Below are 21521 nucleotides of genomic sequence, written 5' to 3'. Positions count from 1 at the left end.
AGACATTTGTAAGTAACATTCATTAAAGGCAAAAAAAAGCATACTTCTGTAAGGTAAAGTAGATTTGCAAAATTCTGTGCATTTCTCGAGACGTTAAAGGTGCAAAATAAAAGATAGTCCGGGAACAGCCATTTCACACAAAGGTATAGTTAAAACATTGAATTAAACAGTACATTGTGAAATATACAAAAACATAATAGCTTCCAACCCATTACTTAATGTACAAACCACAAATACCCACGAGTTCAAATGTTAGAACATTCATTTAAAACACTTTTCAATTAGTAAATATAAAGACTAAAAAGCCTGTAGAGAAAATCTATAAATAAGCATGCATCAAGCCATCTACAAATAGAATACAATACTGGCAGGGCAGTATTTTATTAGAATTTAATAATCAAGCATAAAATAAAATTGTTCTACATAATTTAAGTGGTGACTAAACACTACTGACAGGAGAAAAATGAAGAGTACACAGGCACATTGACGGACAATGAACATCAACAGAACAAGAAATATGTCAACATTTTCGTACATCAAATTTTATTACATAGAAGAGAAAAAACACACTAATTCTGCATCTTAAGTAATGCTTGTGTTAGACTAGTAGTGCTAGTATATTTGCTTGCATGAAACTTAATAGTATAAGTCACTACACAACTCAAAGGTTATATATTAAAAATGATTATGCTTGTGATACCATATAAACATAACCTACACAACTATACATTTTCTACTAATGAGCAACTGAAAGCACCCAAAACATTATATACATTTTATTGTCACCCAATAAACTTCCAAGTAATCAGAATTCTGCAGCAGTTGGGGACTCCACTGACTAATTTAGAGGAACTCTCCAACATCAACTCTCTTGTCACGCAGTTTGCTTCTTGCCTTTGTTCGTGCTTTGAATGCAGCAGAGTTGTTCAAGTGCTAAAGGAAGGGGGAGGAAGCATGTTATGCATGCAAATCAGGTCAACACTAAAAGTTAACTTGCAATATATGTTTCCCTTCTGCTGATAAGTTCTAAGCAACAAGCCTACTGAAAATATAGCCTTTTAAACACTGGTATAGTTGGCCAATGGTAAAAAAATAACTTGAAATATTTAAACATGCATTTTACTCTGTGGCTTTTTATAAGCTACAGCTCAAACTAGGAACATATATTTAAAAAGACTAAAACATGACCTCCATGCTTCAATGCAGCAATATAATTTGGATAAGAATAATATTATATCAGAGTATAAAAGTAACTTTAAAGAGGTAGACTGTACAACTATATACACCTGACTATTTACACCTCAAAAAAGTAGTAAAGTAGTAATTTCAGCACAAGCATTATACACTGAAATTATAAAAGTATAATTAATATTAAATTAAACACAGGCTAATGTACTTATGATCCAAGACTGGTAATATTTTCAGTAAATAATGACTGTTTTCAAAGGTGCAAAGGAAAATTACTGTGAAGGCCAGAAGACAACATATTTGAGGATAAAACTTATTTCATGATGTCTGATTAAAGTACACTTCTGCATTGAACATGAGCTTACCATATTCTTGTACAAGCACTAAAATTTCAAATATTTAATTGTATTTTAACATGTTTCCCCCTCTACTGACTAGGATAAGCAAGTTAAATTTGTACAGAAAAACAGGAATAGTTATTTTAAAACATACAACTGCTTACTGATACAAACTTACCCTTTCCTCACGGGACACTTTCATTGCTTTTATAGTGGCAGTATCCAGCAGCATTGGTGGGCCAAGTTCAAATATACTTCTCAGAAACACATTTGTCTGGAGGAAAAGTAATCAGCGTAAACTTTACAAGACAATGTATTTATGTGAACTCTAACCTCTTTGTGACTAAGCAGTTTATTGTATAGAGCGGGACACCATAACCATTCTCTAAGTCTTCAATAACACAATTCTAAGTGGTTTTCCAACAAGTCAATGTTTAATGGTTTTAAGGTAAGTTGCAAATGGAATTGCTGCTGAAACCAGTATACCAACATAAATGATTTACAACCACCTACAAGCTGTTTTTTCATATGTTTTATCCGCTTCTGTGGTAAGGAGGCAGGCCAAAAAGCTGAATAGTCACAAAATGGTCAGGGTTGGGGGGGGATTATGGCAAAGTAAGGAAGCCATACAGGGCAAAGGGCAACCCTGTCTACAATCAGTTCCCAACTTCATTAAGTTAATTATTTTGGCTCCAAAAATTAAGGTTAGCGTGTTAATTTAGCAAAATAACCCTGGGAAGTTGTGCTTCTACAGTACTGCCAACAGTTTCAACAGAGGTGAAGATAAGGATATATAAACGAGTTCTTACCAGAAGGTGATACTGCATCCCAGATCCAAAGAGTTCCTTAAAGGTACCATATGTAAGCCGCTTAACCCAGCTGTCTATATGCATGCGTTCCCTTCCAAATCTGATCGTTTCTGGCTGAAAGTCCCCTTCCTGGAAAATGAAAACAATTGTTTACTGGATGATTGTACAGTATAAAATATTTAAGAATGCACAAAGTCAACAAAAAGTAAAACTTAAATCTTGTTAATCAAGATTGCATTACTACCTTCTTGCAATGTGCATCAAGTGTTGCAAAAAGGTGTGTACACCTTGGATGAGTAGAATACTTAATCACAATAACATTAATGGGCCAAGAACTGCAAAATAAATCTGAATACATTTAGATGCAATATAAACACACTTCCATGTAAAATTGGTTTGCTTCAGCTTTAAATTGGAACTAATCCCAAAAAAATTATGTAATTACTTACTTTTTGAAATTTATAATTTTTTAAATTTTTTTTTTTAAATCCTAACACCAGGCTTGCAAAAGTCGGAAACCTGAGGGTTTAACAGTACTGGAAGTGCATAGAAAGCTAAAGCTGTTAATTAAATCCTACTTCTAGTAGTCAAACTTAATTTCACACTAAAAAAAAAAAAAAAAAAAAAAAAAAAAAGATGTAAAGTGCTCAGTGGATCACGGAGTTGGGTCTATAATTAAGATCATTTATATCAGCCTTTGTTGCAATACAGACATCCATATAGGGTACTGTGGAGACGAGACCACTTGCGCAGTACATAGAAGAAATGTTATAGTAATAAATATCACCTCTATAGCTTTCAGGACATCTCGAAATACGGATCTCTGCTTTCTTCTGTCTATCTTTGCTCTGTGTTTATTGCAGTCGGTAGCCAAAGATTTTAATGTTTGTGTTAAGGGTTCCAGATCTTCAAAGTAAAAATCCTGATAGAATCAAATGAGAACACAGAACAATAGTTCTAAGTAAAAGGTAAGTTTTACTTCTCATTTAATGCATACTGCAAAGTTATTTAGCCATGCATCACTATGCATCAGTGATGTGTGTTGCAGATGAAAGTTCACATTCACTTTAAGTACATAGAATACAGAAAATTAGTAAAACCTTGTTGCATGCAGTGGTCTGATCATATATGCACACAGCAGTTTTAAATACCAGACCACTGCATGCAACGTGTGTGTGTGTGTTTACACAGAAAATGCTTACTGTTTAAAAAGCAAACATAGCAGGTGTTTAAAAGCTTGTGGTGCTAGTAAGGATTATGCAAATATTCAATTTCTTATTTGTCCTTTGCTAGAATAGCCCAATCATTCACTAATAACTGATCTGATGAAACAAGGCACGCTTTCTATGGAGATGTAAAGACTGAGCACTGTCCTCAGACAGTCCTGCTAATTTCTAAATAGACTTGCAAACTTGTAATGAGCAATAGATTTGTTAAGACACAAAAAACAATTATGAAACATAATAAAAACACCCTTGCAGGTAAATTTCTTCTTCATGTTGGTATATTTCATAATTATATATCAATGTCACTTTAAACAAATGCTTTGAATGTACAAGATAAATAAGATTTATCCCATATCAAAATAAAAAGTAAAAAACTTGCAATTGCATAAAGTTGTGATATACTCACTGCATCTGCTTCACGAGCCAACTCAAACAAGAGGGCCAGAGTCTCCCCAGCAGCAATTCTCATATTCACATCACCACAAGAGAGCAATCGTGGAAGCTTAGGGAGATGTCTGAAAATAACATATCCAGTTAATCACGCATTCATTTAAAACAGCCTCAGAAATAGTTTCTAGCCACAGCAAATGCTACAGTCAATATCCCTATAAAGAATGGGGCAAGCAAAAGCATCCACACAGGAAATCCTAATGCAAAAAAAAAAAATGTCCTGCTCTGCCTCTGCTATGTGCTCAAGGAGAAAGTATGGACTGTACACTTTAGAAAGCGGCCACTCACCCTCACCATGTTCTTAGAAAAGGTTATTACATATACTGTGCAGCTTAATTTCTAGGAAACTCACATAAGGTGTACCCTCCCAGAATGCTCTTTGAAGCAAGATAGAGGGCTGTGAAAAGAGTATCTGCTCAGATGAGAGGTCTGATTAGCTTTGCCTGCAATTAAAAGGTACAGTCGAAGTAGATTTTCTCCTATTAGAGAAATGTGAGCAACTCAAGCTGTGTTGTACAACATTCCATGTAACAGTGAAGTTGTTTGGTTATAGAGACTGAGGAAATTTGTTCATAAAGATGCAGGATTCCCTGGTAGCAAGGACTGGCTATTTGCAACCTGCTGCCAAGAGCATAGTGAATGTCAAAAATGACATTTGCTTGTATTGTATTTGTTTGCCCAAATCGGACTGTGGTTCCTCGAAGTTAAGACACAGCCGTTTGCTTTACTCACTAGTTCGGACAAGTGAACTTTTAATTCTTTTGTGAAATACACAAGCAAAGACATTTGCTTGCGTATTTATATATTTGACACCCTGTGTACCCGTCTTGTCTGTGTAAAAGCAGCTGCTGCTACTACCTAAAGAGCAATTCCCCACAGCTGGTATATTTGTATGGAGTCTTTGTAAAGACTAAAGAGAAACCTTAAGAAACATTAAAGTCTTGATTAGCTGGCCATGGCTATTATGCCTATATACACACCAAGAGTTCCATAGCCACAAAAGAATAAACTCAGTCACCTCTATTTCTAGTAGAAAAATAATGGAGATCAACCCATGCTTATATAAAGGGCCTTTATAGAAAGGTAACAATGCAAAAGCCTTCAATGCGGTATTAGTGCAAGGTATGATATTGCATAGAGCTGTGGGATATAGTTCATTTGTTACATATTCACCAACATTCACCTACATGTCAAGTTTCTTCTTAACTTCACTATTATGGCAGATGGTCAGCAAAAGGGCCCATGACTGGAGAGCCTGGATGTGAAGTGCTGAACAGTTATCGGCTCCACTCTCTGAATGATATTGCTTTGTGAACAGATTCTCCATGCACTCCATTGTTGTATATAAATCCTGATAAGACAGGCAATTAAAAAAAAGAGAAAGCCAGCAGTCTTCCTACCTTAAATTACTATTCAAGACATTTACCTCAATATCATCTGTAGCAACGAAGCAACAGAGTCCAAGATATGTAGCACACTGTTGAAGGAAATAAAGGATATATTTAGGCAGTTATAACTTTAAAAATGTATTTCCATTCAAGATTTTTAGTGTTACACATGTTTAGTTCCTAAACATGGATATGTAAAAGTTTAAGGTTACTTTACCCCCTATATCTGGATGAGTACAGAGTTTACCTATAAAAGTCTTATTGGTCTGTTACCACAAATACCGCGCAAAGCCTTAAAAGGTGGCAATTAACTTTAAAAGCAACTTTGAAAGATATTAAATATAACTTGTTCTGCAGCTCTAATTTGAAATTTCTAAGTCCGCTTGCTAGGGTCACACGTTTGTTGCCAGTTAATGGTTTCAAAGGCAAACAGAAAATGAATAGGAGAGGGGAACCCTAACCTTCTGATCAGCCATAGAGACCGCTACAAAAATGCATTTTTTCATATAGCAAATTGCATTCCAAGATGTAGAATGGTGCTGTCAGTGCCATAGATTAAGTTTTTGCTGCTTGGATCAGTGATCCAAGCACCCAGTCAACATTTTAAGACTGAAAAGGCAAATTAACAGATGAAGCTTAATTAAAAGTCAGTTGGAGGCAAATATAAAAATTCTTTGAGGTTCACCTTTTAGGAGTAGAAATTTTATATAAAAAAAATCCTGCTTCAGATACTTACAGCTTGCCGTGCTTGTGTGCTTGCACTCCTATCACAAACAATACTTTTAAGAACTGGAGCAATGGTTCGGAACACTTCCTCACTTTCAATTCCGGACCCAAGCTGACAACAAAGGAGGCAAGCAAGGGCTGCTGCTACCTGCTGCTCTTCACTTTTTCCTGGAAAGAAATATGACAAGTATTGGCGTCTAATAAACTGGTTTATAAACTTTCTATAAATTTTCATTTTCAGTCTGTTAAACTGTAAGAGTTATACTGGAATACATTGTGAACTTACACATGCTCAATTCTGAATAGTTTGGGCAATTGTGTTAAGCCATTTTCTCTAGTAATGTGTACTGAATAAAATATTAAGTGATAAAAGCTTTGTGTCAACCATCAAATATATGCATCCCTGTTTAACTTAGTGGCCAATTGTCTTATACATGTAAATGCTTTTAATTCAAGAGGAGCTTTTAAAAAACTAAAAATACAAAACTTACAGCAGCTTCAGTTTAAAAGCGATTTTGCTAGTCATTGTCTTGGATAAAAAAAAATGCACTCAAAATCAGGAATAATCCTTTAGTTACAGCTTCATTCAGTGGGTATGGACATACTTGCCATTTGTTATGGGCAACAAATCTGGCAAGATGTTCTCATCTAAAAGTGGCCATACACAGCCAGACCTGCCTGTTTGGCAAGGTCACCACACAAGCAGACCTGGGCCTGATTTTGCCACCCACATGCAGGGCCAAATCGGGACAATCAAACAATCAGATCATACACTGGTGACCTACATGGGGGCCTGTTGGATGAGGACTGCATTGATGTGCAGAGAAGGTCCTCATCAGACATGATTAAGCCATCAACTGGAAGGCCTGTCTGAAAATTGTTCTTGAAGGACCAAGTTGGCAACTTTTATCGGCCCGTTTATGGCCACCTTTACAACTGCCCAATTTTAAAGGAACAGTAACACCAAAAAATTAAAGAGCTTTAAAGTAATAAAAATATAATGCACTGTTGCCCTGCACTGGTAAAACTGGTGTTTGCTACAGTAACTCTACTATAATTTGTATAATAAGCTGCTGTGTAGCCACGGGGCCAGCCATTGAAGCTGGAAAAAAGGAGAAAAGGCACAGGTTACATAGCAGATAACAGATAAGTTCTGTAGAATACAATAGTGTTTTATCTGTTATCTGCTATGTGCCTGTGCCTTTTCTGCTTTGAATGGCTGCCCCCATGGCTACATAGCAGCTTATTTATATAAATTATAGTAGACTTTCTGAATTAAACACAACATTTACCAGTGCAGGGCAGCAGCACATTATATTTTAGTTACTTTTATACACTTTCATTTTTTGGTGTTACTGTTCCTTTAAGTACTGTTTAAGTACTTTAAGTACCTACTTTATGCAATATCTAAAGCCAGTTATTCCTGACTTAGGGACTAAACTTTGAAATCTGAAAAACTTCAGTACAGTGACAAGTACATTCTAGTAGATGAATTACCTTTTTTCAGGCAGCGTTCAATGCTATCTGTTAGGGTCATTCTTCTTTCCATAATAAAATCATAAAGTAACTTGGAAGACAGCCCAGTCTTCAGACCTTCCAGGGCAGCTTGCCTTGTCTTTGCACTGAGATAAAATCCAGAAAGTTAAAGCCAAAAAAAATTATATTTAAACAAATACACATCCAGTACATTCACATTCAGTCAAAGAAAAATCCATAGATAGTGTGCTGGCAAAATACTTGCTACTGTTACTTGAATTGGCAGCCCACTGGTTTGAATTAAAGGAACCGTAACACCAAAACATAAAAATGCATAAAAGTAATTGCAGCATAATGCACTGTTGCCTTGCACCGGTATAAAAGTGGTGTGTTTGCCTCAGAAAGACTACTATAGTTTATATAAACACCGCTGTGTAGCCATGGGGGCAGCCATTTAATGGAGAAAAGGCACAAGTTAACTAGCAGATAACAGACAAAACCCAAATATATTCTACAGAGTTTATCTGTTATCTGCTATGTAACCTGTGCCTTTTCTCCAGCTTTAATGGCTTCCCCCTGGCTACACAGCAGCTTATTCATTTAAACTATAGTACAGTTTGTTGCAAACACACTGGTTTTACCTGTGCAGGGCAACAGTACATTATATTTTAATTACTTTAAAACACTTTCATTTATTGGTGTTCCTTTAAGGACATAGTTCTGAACCGATACAGACCTATTTTATTTTCACATATTTAGACACCTAAAGCACAACAAATTAGGCTAGAAATGCTACACTGCATTTTGGGGTTGTGCCTTTTAGCAGTTGATACATTGCAATGAATTTGGGTTTTTGTGCCTTTTTAGCAGATCTACAGTGTTGTGAAAAACTATTTGCCCCCTTCCTGATTTCTTATTCTTTTGCATGTTTGTCACACAAAATGTTTCTGCTCATCAAAAACCGTTAACTATTAGTCAAAGATAACATAATTGAACACAAAATGCAGTTTTTAAATGAAGGTTTACGTTATTAAGGGAGAAAAAAAACTCCAAATCTACATGGCCCTGTGTGAAAAAGTGATTGCCCCCCTTGTTAAAAAATAACTTAACTGTGGTTTATCACACCTGAGTTCAATTTCTGTAGTCACCCCCAGGCCTGATTACTGCCACACCTGTTTCAATCAAGAAAGCACTTAAATAGGAGCTACCTGACAGAGAAGTAGACCAAAAGCACCTCAAAAGCTAGACATCATGCCAAGATCCAAAGAAATTCAGGAACAAATGAGAACAAAAGTAATTGAGATCTATCAGTCTGGTAAAGGTTATAAAGCCATTTCTAAAGCTTTGGGACTCCAGCGAACCACAGTGAGAGCCATTATCCACAAATGGCAAAAACATTGAACAGTGGTGAACCTTCCCAGGAGTGGCTGGCCGACCAAAATTACCCCAAGAGCGCAGAGACAACTCATCCGAGAGGCCACAAAAGACCCCAGAACAACATCTAAAGAACTGCAGGCCTCACTTGCCTCAATTAAGGTAAGTGTTCACGACTCCACCATAAGAAAGAGACTGGGCAAAAACGGCCTGCATGGCAGATTTCCAAGGCGCAAACCACTTTTAAGCAAAAAGAACATTAAGGCTCGTCTCAATTTTGCTAGAAAACATCTCAATGATTGCCAAGACTTTTGGGAAAATACCTTGTGGACCGACGAGACAAAAGTTGAACTTTTTGGAAGGTGCGGGTCCCGTTACATCTGGCGTAAAAGTAACACAGCACTTCAGAAAAAGAACATCATACCAACAGTAAAATATGGTGGTGGTAGTGTGATGGTCTGGGGTTGTTTTGCTGCTTCAGGACCTGGAAGGCTTGCTGTGATAGATGGAACCATGAATTCTACTGTCTACCAAAAAATCCTGAAGGAGAATGTCCGGCCATCTGTTCGCCAACTCAAGCTGAAGCGATCTTGGGTGCTGCAGCAGGACAATGACCCAAAACACACCAGCAAATCCACCTCTGAATGGCTGAAGAAAAACAAAATGAAGACTTTGGAGTGGCCTAGTCAAAGTCCTGACCTGAATCCTATTGAGATGTTGTGGCATGACCTTAAAAAGGTGGTTCATGCTAGAAAACCCTCAAATAAAGCTGAATTACAACAATTCTGCAAAGATGAGTGGGCCAAAATTCCTCCAGAGCGCTGTAAAAGACTCGTTGCAAGTTATCGCAAACGCTTGATTGCAGTTATTGCTGCTAAGGGTGGCCCAACCAGTTATTAGGTTCAGGGGGCAATTACTTTTTTACACAGGGCCATGTAGGTTTGGATTTTTTTCTCCCTAAATAAAAACCCTCATTTAAAAACTGCATTTTGTGTTTACTTGTGTTATCTTTGACTAATTAGTTAAATGTGTTTGATGATCAGAAACATTTTGTGTGACAAGCATGCAAAAGAATAAGAAATCAGGAAGGGGGCAAATAGTTTTTCACACCACTGTATTCCGCCAAACATATTCTTATCTTTTCTTTTTTATATCTTTTCTGCTGATTTACAGAACATTCTGAGCTTAGGCACCAACTCATAACAAAAAGTATATGTACACAACTACAAACAAAACCTAACGAAAAAGCATATCAAATTTAGATTACATTGCAGCAAAGAATAGCCTAATCAGCCCTGTAATATAAGCTTCTATGCAGCAGTGCAGGGCGCAATGAGCATGTGCAGTGCCACTGGCTCTCAAAATATGTTCTAACAGGATCAGAAAATGGGCTTCTTTAAACAAAATTGAAGCCCCAGATAATTACTGTTACACAGGGCTGCTAAAACCAGTGGCTTTTACAGTATGATCATAATATTTGTCTTTCATAATTAGGCTTTAATATAAAATACATATAGGCCATAATGAATTTTAAAAAGCTCATGATGACAGCTTACCTTTTATCCATTGTTAGGTCAATTAATCCTCTTAGTTTGTATTCAAAGTCTTCTTGAGCAGCATACTCATCCACCTCTGTACCTGCTAATTGCATAAAATAATTATACAAAAAAACTTAAGCAGAGCAAAACATTAGACTAATGCCACAAATAGCTCCTTCATCTGTGTACAAACAGGTGGAGAATAAGACTTTCTGCTCCATGGTTTAAGTGCACTGACAGGCATGGTACTGAAATCTGCTTTGTGCATGCCAAGGAAGGCCAACGCTGTGCCTGTCCGTGCACTCCACCATCAAGTGGATGGGACCGGTCAGCTTTCCTCGCCTGCATTTATAAACAAGTGATGAAAAGCCTAGGTGCAGCATTAGCCTTAAAGTATAAGTAAGCCTTTAATTTTCAAATTCCCTTAAAATTACTCTAAGCCATCCCCCAAAACAACATACCTTTTCTCCCTGCATGCAGATGTATTTGTTTCTCTGTTACAAGCAGCTAAACAGTCATTTTTAGGTACTTCTGCGTATACCATGAAGCTCTACCCCTTTCCTTTCAGAGCACTCCTCTCTCCAATTATAAAGACCCCAAAGAGGTGCCTACTGGGCATGCTCACTGCCTCTGCTCAAATTAAAATCAATCAGGCATGTGCAGTAGGCACCTCTTTGAAGTCATCAGTCAGAGAGGAAAGGAGGGCTCAGAATGCAAAAGGGCGGAACTTCACGTTAGACAAGGAACTAACTAAAAACTGTAGTTAAACTGGCTGTATCAGAGAAACAAAATGAATTTGAATGCAGGAAGACGGATATGTTATTGTGGGGGCTATACAGTCATTTTAGAGATTTAAAGATAAGGTTCACTTATTCTTTAAGCAGTTAAATAAGCCAACCTACCATCTTCAGCAAAGCTGGCAACATCACTGAAGCTACTGCAGTGGCTCATGGTTTCTATGGAGGAATCATCATCGCTAAAAGCTTGAACATTCTTGTGCTGGCCACCTACAAGGTAAATATGTGAGAATCTTTATAAACATAAGCAAGTTAACAGACTTCCATTCTCCCTAGATACTATGATGATACAGCCTCAATAAGGCCCCATACTGCCCACAAATGCTTATTGGCCCATGAGGCCCAAAAGGATAGCAGAAATAGCTTCTTTGCTGGGGACTTCATGTGGACCCATTAACACCCCAACCAGTATTGCAGTTTATTATTACTCAGGACTGGTAGACTAGCTTGGCTGACTGGAGCAAAATTGCCTTTTTCTCTTCGTGCTCCCACACAAAAACAGCAAGCTACCCCCCCCCCCGGCATCAGCATGTACCAAATTCTCACTCCATATCGTACACTTACATTCTGGGCAAAGATCTGTCCACTTGCTGACTACAAACTTAACAGGTTTTACCTATGTACCTATGTTCAGGCAGCTTTAGAATTATACAGACTCAACTTTACTAGCACTATTACAATTTCCACTAAATATACCAGCAATGGCCTAGCCTTTGTGATCCCTCTTCTATAAAAGAACCTGCTAATTCTAAAACATTACTTTATTGGAGGTGGATACAAAACAGATTTTGCACATGCTGCAGATAGAGCATGTAAGAGCATGAGCACACCAGCCAATAAGCATGAGAATGTTCTAGTGTGAACAGAGTGGACTCCTCTTATAGTAGCAAGTATAATAACACATTTTTTTTAAAGCCAGCCAACAAATGGGGCAGGCACTATTGTAGTCAGCATAACCAACCACTCCTTTAACAAGGCAATTGAAAGGCAAAAAGGTGTGATGAGTAACAATTAAATTTAAAACCTAAATCTGAATTTTAATGGTCACTTTAGGAGTGGAAAAATAAACCCCATAAAAGTGAAGCCCAGTGACATGGTTAACCTCTAACAGAAACAATTTTAATGAACCTTCAGTTTTGACATATCCATAGCTACAAAAGCAGGTATCCCTATCCAAATAATATACTGCAGACGAAATTATACCTTCAACATTTGAGGCAGTCTAATGCAAATACCAAACTTACTTCAATGGATCAAGCAAATATTTCAGCAGAGGAACATGTGACAAAAAGAGATAAAGGTATGCAATATTTAGTAGTTAAAGGGGTCCTCCACTGAAACTATTTGCAAAGTGAAAGAAAAAAAGCTGGAACAGACCTGACCCTTGTTACGTTGTTTTAAGGGCACCAACAGTGGTTTATCACATGGAAAAATCTACAAGTACCCCAAAATACCAGACCCTCTGGATTCACTGCAATAGCTGCATGAACAGGCCCAGGGTATCTATACAAGTCCATCATTGCCTTCTATTTCAGTCTTCTTTGCTCAGGACAGGCACATGTGCAGAGAAGTGAAAGATTAACTTTGTGCAGCAGGTTAAAAAACCCAGCTTTTTGCATCTTTCTCCTGCTGGGCCATAAAAAACAAACCGAAAAGGGCTGGGTTTTCTGCACCGGGCTGGAGTATCAGGCAATTCTAATTATTGTGGAGTGCCTCAAATTTGGCATCTTCCACTAATTTTAAGTTTAATACTCCACTAAAAAGGAGAAAGCAAAGCATTTTGGCATTTTACCCCCAATAGATTAGTCACAATAATGCAACCTAGAACACTATTCTGCAGAAAGCTTTACCATACGAGTAAACAGCCCTAAAAGTGCCCTCTGTTTGCTTAAAGAGATACTGACAACAGAAATGAAACCTTTTTTACATCTGTCATAACATTGTCTTTGCATGCTATTTATAATTTTGCCATAAAAGTATTTGTCCAAGCTTTTACATTCCCTATCTGATCCCCCATGTTCCGTTAGCATTAGAAGCTATAACTGACAGGCTGAGAAGGGACAGTCAGGCTGGCAAAACAGTCAGGTTTTGGGATTTCAATTAACAATTACTTACAAAAGCAGCCATATCAGCAAAAAATGATCAACACGACCTATAGGCAACTTTTTATGTAGATTCAGATTTTAAAAAGTTGTTAGTATCACTTTAAAATAGCAGCTGCCATTTTAGCTTGGTTTCAGTAGCTTCTGTGCTGCAGCCCTAGCTGTGGTAGCTCAGATCTCATGGAAGTGAGAGTAAATCCTTATGAATTCTTATGGGAGGGGGAGCAAAATAAGGGATGGGGAGAGGGAGAGAGCTGCTTAGACTCCTGCCCCTACACTGAAGGAGCCCTAAACGAGTGGAGGTCTGATACAGAAGAACAGGTTTACAAAAAAAGGAGAGAAGACATCCTGTGTGATATAGAACTCAGTGCAGCTTTTCTGTGAGTGCTTATGGCTGTATTTACATAGGCCTTTCTAATAAAGCTTACTTTTTACCTTTACTTCCCTTTAACAGTTTTATTGCCAACGACGTATGGGATACATTGTGGCAGAAAAAGGGTTTAACTGCCGATGACGGGTCTCATACATCGTCAGCAGATAAAGGATTTTCCAAAAATATATGGTTTTCTGGGGGTCTCTGTATAGTTAGGGGGAGTTTCGGCACACAATAAGCTGACAGGGGGCTCTGTATGCAAGAGCTGAGTTGGCAGGCGAGAAATCCTTATGCACTATTTTCATTTTAAGTACAGTACATACCACAGACTTTTGGTATAGCTATGCATATTGGGCATCAAAGTCTGTGGTATGTACTACCAGAGCAGTGCTTTGGAAATTTGGTAGTGTTATTCAGGAGACATGGACTTTCCAAATCCGTTGTATATTTGTGCATAAAATAATTTGTTTCTAGTATGTGTGTTTATATTCTGGAAAATTTGATTTTTTTCTTCATTTTTAGACATTTAGAAGCCTATATCTTGTTACAGAATTGGAATTACACAAAAATTCTACCATATTTTGAAAACTTAGGTTGTCCTGAAAAAAAACTATATATTGTTTTCCTGGGTAAACTAAAAGTCCCCCCGAGGAAAGGCCCCTAAAGTGAAACAGTGCAAAATGTTCAAAAACAATCTGGCAAGTTCCACTTTGACCAAAACGGCTGGCAGTGAAAGGGTTAAAGGAGATGTAAATCCTGCTGCATAGCACTATTCAACTAAACTCTTTTTTGCTGAACTACAAATCCCAGAATGTAACATAATGAAGGTTGGTGCATTCTGGGAGCTATATTTTCCCCCCAAAAAAGTCTCAAACTTTCCCCAAATCTCCACAGTCAGCAACTGCTTTAAAATATGAAAAATCCTCCAATGAGAATCCCATCTGTATAACACTGGCTCCATGTTTGTTCCTGCAATTGGAGTTGGAAGCATTAAACAGTTAGTCTGTCCTCATCCCCATGTCTGATTCCAGTGGTATAACGAAGGGAAAGAAATTACAATTATCTCTATATACAAGATAACGGCAAGATGTCAGTTATTTTGCATTTATAATTAAGTTTTTTTTTTATCACAATTCACATTGGTAAATTCTATTGCATCTATAATGTTTTTTGGCAACTTCTATAGCAAAACTAGGGGGCACAGTGGGACATCATCATGGCTGGGTTTAAAACCCCTTTCAAATTTACGCATATTGGAAAATTTCTTTGAATTTTATTTTCATACATGCAAAAAGAAAATTTGGGTAAGAGTCCCCTTTAATATACAGCAAGTTTAAAGGCATCTAGACAAGGCCTATTATGTCAACTAAACAAAATGGCCCAACTTGGTGGTTTATGTTAACTTTTACTATGGAATGGCCTATTCTTAGCAACTTTTAATTGTTCTAATTTTTATTTTTAATTTTTTTTAGAGTAATTATTTCTTATGTCCTTCCAGATTTCTGAAATAGGCCCCTGACCCAAAATAGCTACTGCTCTAAGAAACTACTATTTTAGGGCTCTGGCACACGGGGAAGATTAGTCGCCCGCGATTAACTCCCTGTTCGCGGGCGACTAATCTCCCCGAGTTGCCTAGCCCTGCCATCCCACCGGCGAACATGTAAGTCGCCGGCGGGATGGCAGACGCGGCGGGGCGATTTCCGCAAATCGCCGAAAAAGACTCGCGAGTCTTTTTCGGCGACTTCCGCGAAATCGCGCCGCCGCGTCTGCCATCCCGCCGGCGACTTACATGTTCGCCGGTGGGATGGCAGGGCTAGGCAACTCGGGGAGATTAGTCGCCCGCGAACAGGGAGTTAATCGCGGGCGACTAATCTTCCCCGTGTGCCAGAGCCCTTATTGTTAATGATCCTTATTACTTATCTGTCTATTCAGGCCCTCCCCAAACAGATGAGCAACTGATAAACACTACCACCACACTACCCCTATAAGCAACAGCTGCATCGAAACTGTCCCCTGGGGCTGCAAAAAGCAGTGACTCAAGAGAATAAACGATTTACCTGCACAAAACCAATGTTTGTCACAAGATGGGTTCTCTTTGTGTCAACACCTTAATTTAGCACATAGCATTCTAACGATAAGCCAAAAATTTATAAGAATGGCTGCTGGCACAAGGAACACTTTAATACCACATCTGCCAAAAAAAGGCCATCCAGAGCTGTTTAACCTATTAAGCTGGAAGGAATATACTGCCCACTTGATTTTAACAAACCTGTGAGGAAAGTTATTTTCCAAGCAACACAGCAGACAATACAGATACAATTAACATTTTTTCTTTCATGTACAAAGTAGAAAGACATTTCAAACTGGTAACTACAGAAATCTTGTTGCTTGCACACTGCTAAATATACATAAATAATCTTACATTCTAGAACCTTAACCTGAAATTTTTTACACAAGCAATGGCGAACATTAATTCAGCATGCAGCATTATGGCTACAGGGTTTGTTCTAACTAGACTGTGGCCATGAAACCTGGAAGGCAAGCCCTGTGTACTAATGCCTAATAGCTCCACAAGCTTAATAAGCTTACCACTGACAAACCGCAATCATAAGTTGTCAGTGGCTGTAAGCATTGCTAAGCAAACCGATTGACCCTTGAAGTGAGGAGTTGCTAAGCAAGTCAATGGGTAGTAACTGCAAGCATTTTTTTAGGTGCCCACAAAGGTCTTTATTGGCTGGAAGCACCTAGGTGTCCAAAATGTACATCATGACCATCAGCTCACAGCAGACAAGCACCGTATGCCAACAATTCCCATAAGTTCAATTTTTTGGGTAATAACACTGTTAAAGGAGCTGTGTATCCCCCTTGTTCAATACGATTTCAGTAAATAGGGCTTGCTATGAACACACTTTGCCTATTTTATTCACAGGAAAAAAAAAAATCTTTGGTTTGTAATTTCTTTGACTTAAGGAGAATTTGAAGCTGCTCCATGTACTACCTTATTGCATGCTGGAGACCATCACTAAATGGTGGATCAAGGGAAAGGAAGCAAAAGGGCAATATTTACCAATATATATTCCAGTTTGGTTAAATTCTTTAATGGGTGACTTAACATAATATAAACTGGGGTATAGTTTTCCTTTAATAGAAAAAAGCTGTATTTTCACTCAACTCAGAATGCACACCCGCCCAGGGGTACAAAGGAATCCAAGAATAAGATCATGTGGTGCTCCTAAAGAAGTGCCCTTAAGCCCAGGGCAGTTTTTCAGCAAAACAGAAATACCAACCCTGGGTCTCAGATAAGCAATTATCACTGGGTGGTGCCTAACATATTAAAACCCCCTTCTTTTATTTGAAGATAAATTAGCTCTAGTTTGTGCCACAAACACCAATATACAAATTGTTTTTGCATATACGCATTCTACTTAACTTGCCCATAACCAAGATCTGAACATGTTGGCCCTTTATCTTGACTAGCAGAGAAAGTTACTATGACTCAGCTGTGATTAGCAAAGGCGGCTCCAGTGCCCTCACTTTAGTTTACTTTCAGATATATGTACTCAAATTATATTCAGAATATATAAGTTGCTTAGAATTAAGTTTTCTTTTATTAGGCAAAAAATTATTTTTGGGGTTGACCTGTCCTTTAAGGACTGGAACCCAAAACTGCACTGCATACTCAAGGTGAGGCCTAACCAGAGACCTAAGGCAAAAAAAAAAAAAAAAGTTACCTATAGGTCATGTTTAAAGAGGACCTGTCACCCTAAGAAATAATTTGAAATTCTTTTCTATTGTGTTTGTTAAGCAAAATAAACTTCACTTACATTATATAAGTAATGTAAATCTTGTTTCCTTCAGTCCTGAAATTCATATCAAATAGGCAGGTGCCATTTTGTGGACACTGTTATTAAGGCAAGCTTTGTATCTTGTCAAAATCTTGTTTCTGTGCCAATATGGGGGGACCTGATGCTCATGCCTGTGCAATGGTTACAAAATTAGATGGTGAGGAGGAAGGGGCAATGAGAGGAGTGCAGCAACATCTAAGGAGTTCTGAATTCAAAGTGAAAGTAAGTGTCTTCCCCGCCTCTATGCCTTAGGCATAGAGGTGGGGCAGGCAATATATGATTGACAGCTAGGATTTTTAAATGCTTTTATAATGGGTATGTATGGATGTGTTAATAAAAAAAATGAGTTTGGGTTTCATGTTTAATTTGAAAAGGACTTTTATTATACAGCTTTTTATGCCTGGGTGACAGGTCCGCTTTAACATATTTCATCAAAAAGTTAATTATGTGAGCAATTACTTGAAGTTCCTAAACCTGACCTCTCAACCCGACTGTACCTTTTCAACCTGTCCATTATAGCTTCTAATGCCAACGAACTCCTGCTAACAAATATGGCAGCTGATGGGGGATCAGAGACTTAATGTAAAATATTCGGAAATACTTTTTAAGTAACCGTAACACCAAAAAATGAAATTAAAATGTAATAAAAATATGTACTGCTTCCCTGTACTGTTAAAACTGGTGTGCTTGCTACAGAAACACTATAGTTTTGAATGGTTGCCCAACTGGAAGAGAAAAGGCAAAGGTTACATAGCATATAACATAAGCCCTGTAGAATATAATGGGGTTTTATTCAATATCTGCTAAGTTGCCTGCGCCTTTTCTCCTTTGAATGGCTGCCCCCATGGCTATACAGCAGCTTTGTTTATATATAAACTATAGTAGTCTTTCTGAGGCAAACACCAGTTGAACCAGTGCAGGGCAACAGTATTACATTGTAATTACTTTTATACACTATTTGGTGTTACTGTTCCTTTAGGGCAAATTTATAAACAGCATGCAAAGGTAATGGTATATAGATGTATTGCTTTAAAACAGTTTGAAAAAATAGCCTTAAAGGAGAAGGAAGGGCTAAGTCACTTGGGGGTGCCAAAATGTTAGGCACCCCCAAGTGACTTTAATCGCTTACCCCGTACCCCAGGCTGGTGCCCGTTAGGAGAAAACTTCACCAGCCCGGGGTAGCAACAGCGAGCACTGCCTCCTTCCGCGTTTCATCTGCCAGCAAAATCCCTGGGCCGACGCATGCGCATTAGAGTGAAAAGCCGACTCTTGGAAGTACAAAGTACATATCATGTAAATCAGAGTGCATGCAGAATCCATACTCTAAGCCCTGTCAGGTGAATATAAAATTGAAAGCAGATACCAAAAGTCAGCTAGGAACTAGAAAATATCCACAACCCACTGACCTTTCATCAACTTCTTAGGGAAATTGCAGCATTCTGGGTGTTTCGGCTATACGTAAGGACTTACTAAATTTGACAAAGCACTTGTACTTGCCCAAACTTGTGCAAAAAAATAGCTAGGAAAGATAGCAGCACAGTACTCCAAGCTGTCTGCAGGACAGAATAAGCCTCCCTTCCTGTTTCAGCAACCTATTTTTTGAGGAATGGGCCACATTCTTTATTAGGTTAAAGAGTACCCATACATGGGCCAACACAAGTATCAGACCAGCAGGCCTGCATGCTGAAGGGTCAGATACCACGCAAGTGGCCACACAACCTACAGCCACATTTTCAACTGTTCAGTCCATTGTTCCTCTTCCCCTGCCCAACATGCTATAGGCTGGCCCATGCTTCTTGGTTCTCTCACCCAGTTGGAGTAAAAGTAAGCTGATGGCAAATTTAGCCAAAGCTAACTTGCTACTGGGATGAGCAGGAAGGTCTGAAAGTGTGTTACCAGCTACATCTCTATAGCAAGCAACAAGTGGCAACAAGTGTGTAACGTCCATCTAACACAGCAAATGTTCCACACAGAAATGAATTCCACAGATAACTAAGGATCGAATGTAATTAAAAGTTCAATACACCACTGTACTGTACCAGCCTCCCCATTTGCAAGCTAATATAACTGATCGCTATCTCCTGCCACATTATAAAGTCTGGGATTTTTATTTACAACTCGCTCATTCCATTTATGTAAAGTCTTCTGTAAACTACAGGCGACAGATGCCGCTGTAGCAGTCTATGACCGGCCACGATGAGCCATCACGCAGGCATTCCATACAAACCGGTACCTAAAAGACCGGCCTATTCCAGTACTGCTGCCGGCTTAGCGAGAGATTTGCTTTATGCAACAACGTCACTAGCGGCCTGACGTCAATTTCACACGGAGCAGTGAATGGCATGGACAGACTGACAGCCGAAAGGAAAGAAATGACCTTTCCTAAGCACACTGCCGGCGCCAGTAAATGTCACAGTCCGAGGAATATACCCTGCTTGCGGAGCTCCCAAGTAAATGAATACCGGCATAGCGGCAGCGCGGGTGCCTCTGGGACTTGTAGTTCCCCCCGTCTCTGTCCCTGCCTTCTAACTACACATAAGTAGGGCGCGGGGACCACGTTTCCCATCATTCGCCGCGCGGCCACCGACAAAAGGCCCGACCCGGGCACATCTCCCGGCACTCACCGGCGGCCCGGTTACTCCTCTTCTTAGGTTTCGGCATGCCTGCGGAGCCGCACCACTTTGTCCTTTTCTTATGTCCGGATGGCTGTAGGCCGGGCCGTGCCTCTCGGTTCTCTCGGCGAATTGGAGTAAAAGTCAGCCGATAGATGAGCACTTTTTACTAAAACGTCTCTCAGGAATAAGTTTAGAATCCTCTATCGGGATGGGGAAGAAATGCCTGAATGTAGAAGTGACTGAAACTCCGGTGAATGCCTGTGAGTGAAGACGATACATTTTACCTCTAAGAACCTCGGGATAAAGCAGAGTGAGCTGTGGCACCAGCTTTTATAAACATTGGAACTCACGTCATAAACGTGGACACCCAGCTAACGAATCCGATAAAAGGATTCCGTGCGTAATTTGTCGCACTGAAGCTTGCTGCAGCCATTTTACAAAGGGGAATTGTGGTAAATGGCCAGTATTTACCTCTTGTCTCTTCTCCTGTTTTACAGCTTGAATGGCTGCCCCCCCATGGCACACGGGGAGATTAGTCGCCCGTGTGCCAGAGTCCTAAAAGACCTTTATATTTTGGTGTTTCTGTTCTTTTATTACACTAGAAGGTTCATTTAGGAATGCAAGTGCAAAGTGCTATTGCAGAAGCAAATATTTTTGTATTCCACAATGCAGTTCCTAAAATTCCTGCATAACATTGGACACCTGCTTAGTAGTGTTCACTACAGATTATATAGAAACTGCAACACGATAACGCATTCAGAAAAGTTTTACTTTTAGAGGTCCTGTGCCGTGTATTAAGCAGTTGCATGCAAATTTAGCTGCCTCAACTATCAGTAGGGTGCACATTGATCAAGGTGCAATTTTTTACCAATTAAAAGCATCAGTGGAAAAAATTCAGACTAACCACGATCATTTCTGATGTGCGTTAATATTGCGAAAAGTAGAGTCATGCTTGTCCGAAAATATTGTGGTACCAGCTAAAAATTACGCAATGTTTGTATCCGAACGATCGTAAATGGCGGGAAAACCATTCTGACTTTGAACATTCAGTGCATAGGACTCAATGGCACTCTGCAGCTCCAACCTGGCCCAAGGAAAGTCACAATACAGAAGCTTGAATGAATACGAAACTTTCATACTCGTTGCGGCAAACACGATTTTGTCGCAAAGTACAAGAAAGTAGTGAAAATATCACAGAAAATATGCAAAAGTTGTAAACTTTAGAAAAAATACGATTTTTTTGTATTCAGACCTGTCGTACTTTAATGAATGTGCC

At 38.8% G+C, this 21521-nt stretch overlaps 1 protein-coding gene across 4 annotated transcripts; it reads right to left on the bottom strand.

Moving 5' to 3' along the window:
- Positions 1-5: 5 nt before the first annotated feature.
- Positions 6-20584, bottom strand: ifrd1 (interferon related developmental regulator 1). 4 transcript variants are annotated; one of them, XM_012958993.3, is made up of 12 exons: positions 20255-20582; positions 11416-11520; positions 10532-10613; positions 7623-7747; positions 6136-6293; positions 5438-5488; positions 5199-5362; positions 3968-4076; positions 3123-3257; positions 2336-2464; positions 1705-1800; positions 6-933 (listed from the first exon to the last, which is right to left on the bottom strand). In XM_012958993.3, exons 1-12 carry the CDS (start codon positions 20289-20291, stop codon positions 844-846), a joined length of 1281 nt encoding a protein of 426 aa, XP_012814447.1. In that variant the 5' UTR covers positions 20292-20582; the 3' UTR covers positions 6-843. The 4 variants fall into 4 exon arrangements, with proteins under 4 accessions (XP_012814447.1, XP_017947562.1, XP_017947563.1 ...); NM_001016124.2 differs by having other exon boundaries at positions 353-933; positions 10532-10616; positions 20255-20528; XM_018092073.2 differs by lacking the exon at positions 11416-11520 and having other exon boundaries at positions 10532-10616; positions 20255-20584.
- Positions 20585-21521: the final 937 nt, after the last annotated feature.

Source organism: Xenopus tropicalis, chromosome 3, assembly GCF_000004195.4.
Source record: "Xenopus tropicalis strain Nigerian chromosome 3, UCB_Xtro_10.0, whole genome shotgun sequence".
NCBI lineage: Eukaryota > Metazoa > Chordata > Amphibia > Anura > Pipidae > Xenopus > Xenopus tropicalis.
Note: the sequence above shows the minus strand (reverse complement) of the source record. Positions and strands in the feature narration are given on the sequence as shown.

Coding starts and splice junctions, on each gene's coding strand:
- ifrd1 (NM_001016124.2), bottom strand. CDS start 20,291: ATGCCGAAACCTAAGAAGAGGAGTAACCGGGCCGCCG. Junction 11,521..20,254: donor GAGGAGTAACCGGGCCGCCG/GTGAGTGCCGGG, acceptor TTTACCTTGTAG/GTGGCCAGCACAAGAATGTT. Junction 934..1,704: donor AAGTGTCCCGTGAGGAAAGG/GTAAGTTTGTAT, acceptor CCCTTCCTTTAG/CACTTGAACAACTCTGCTGC.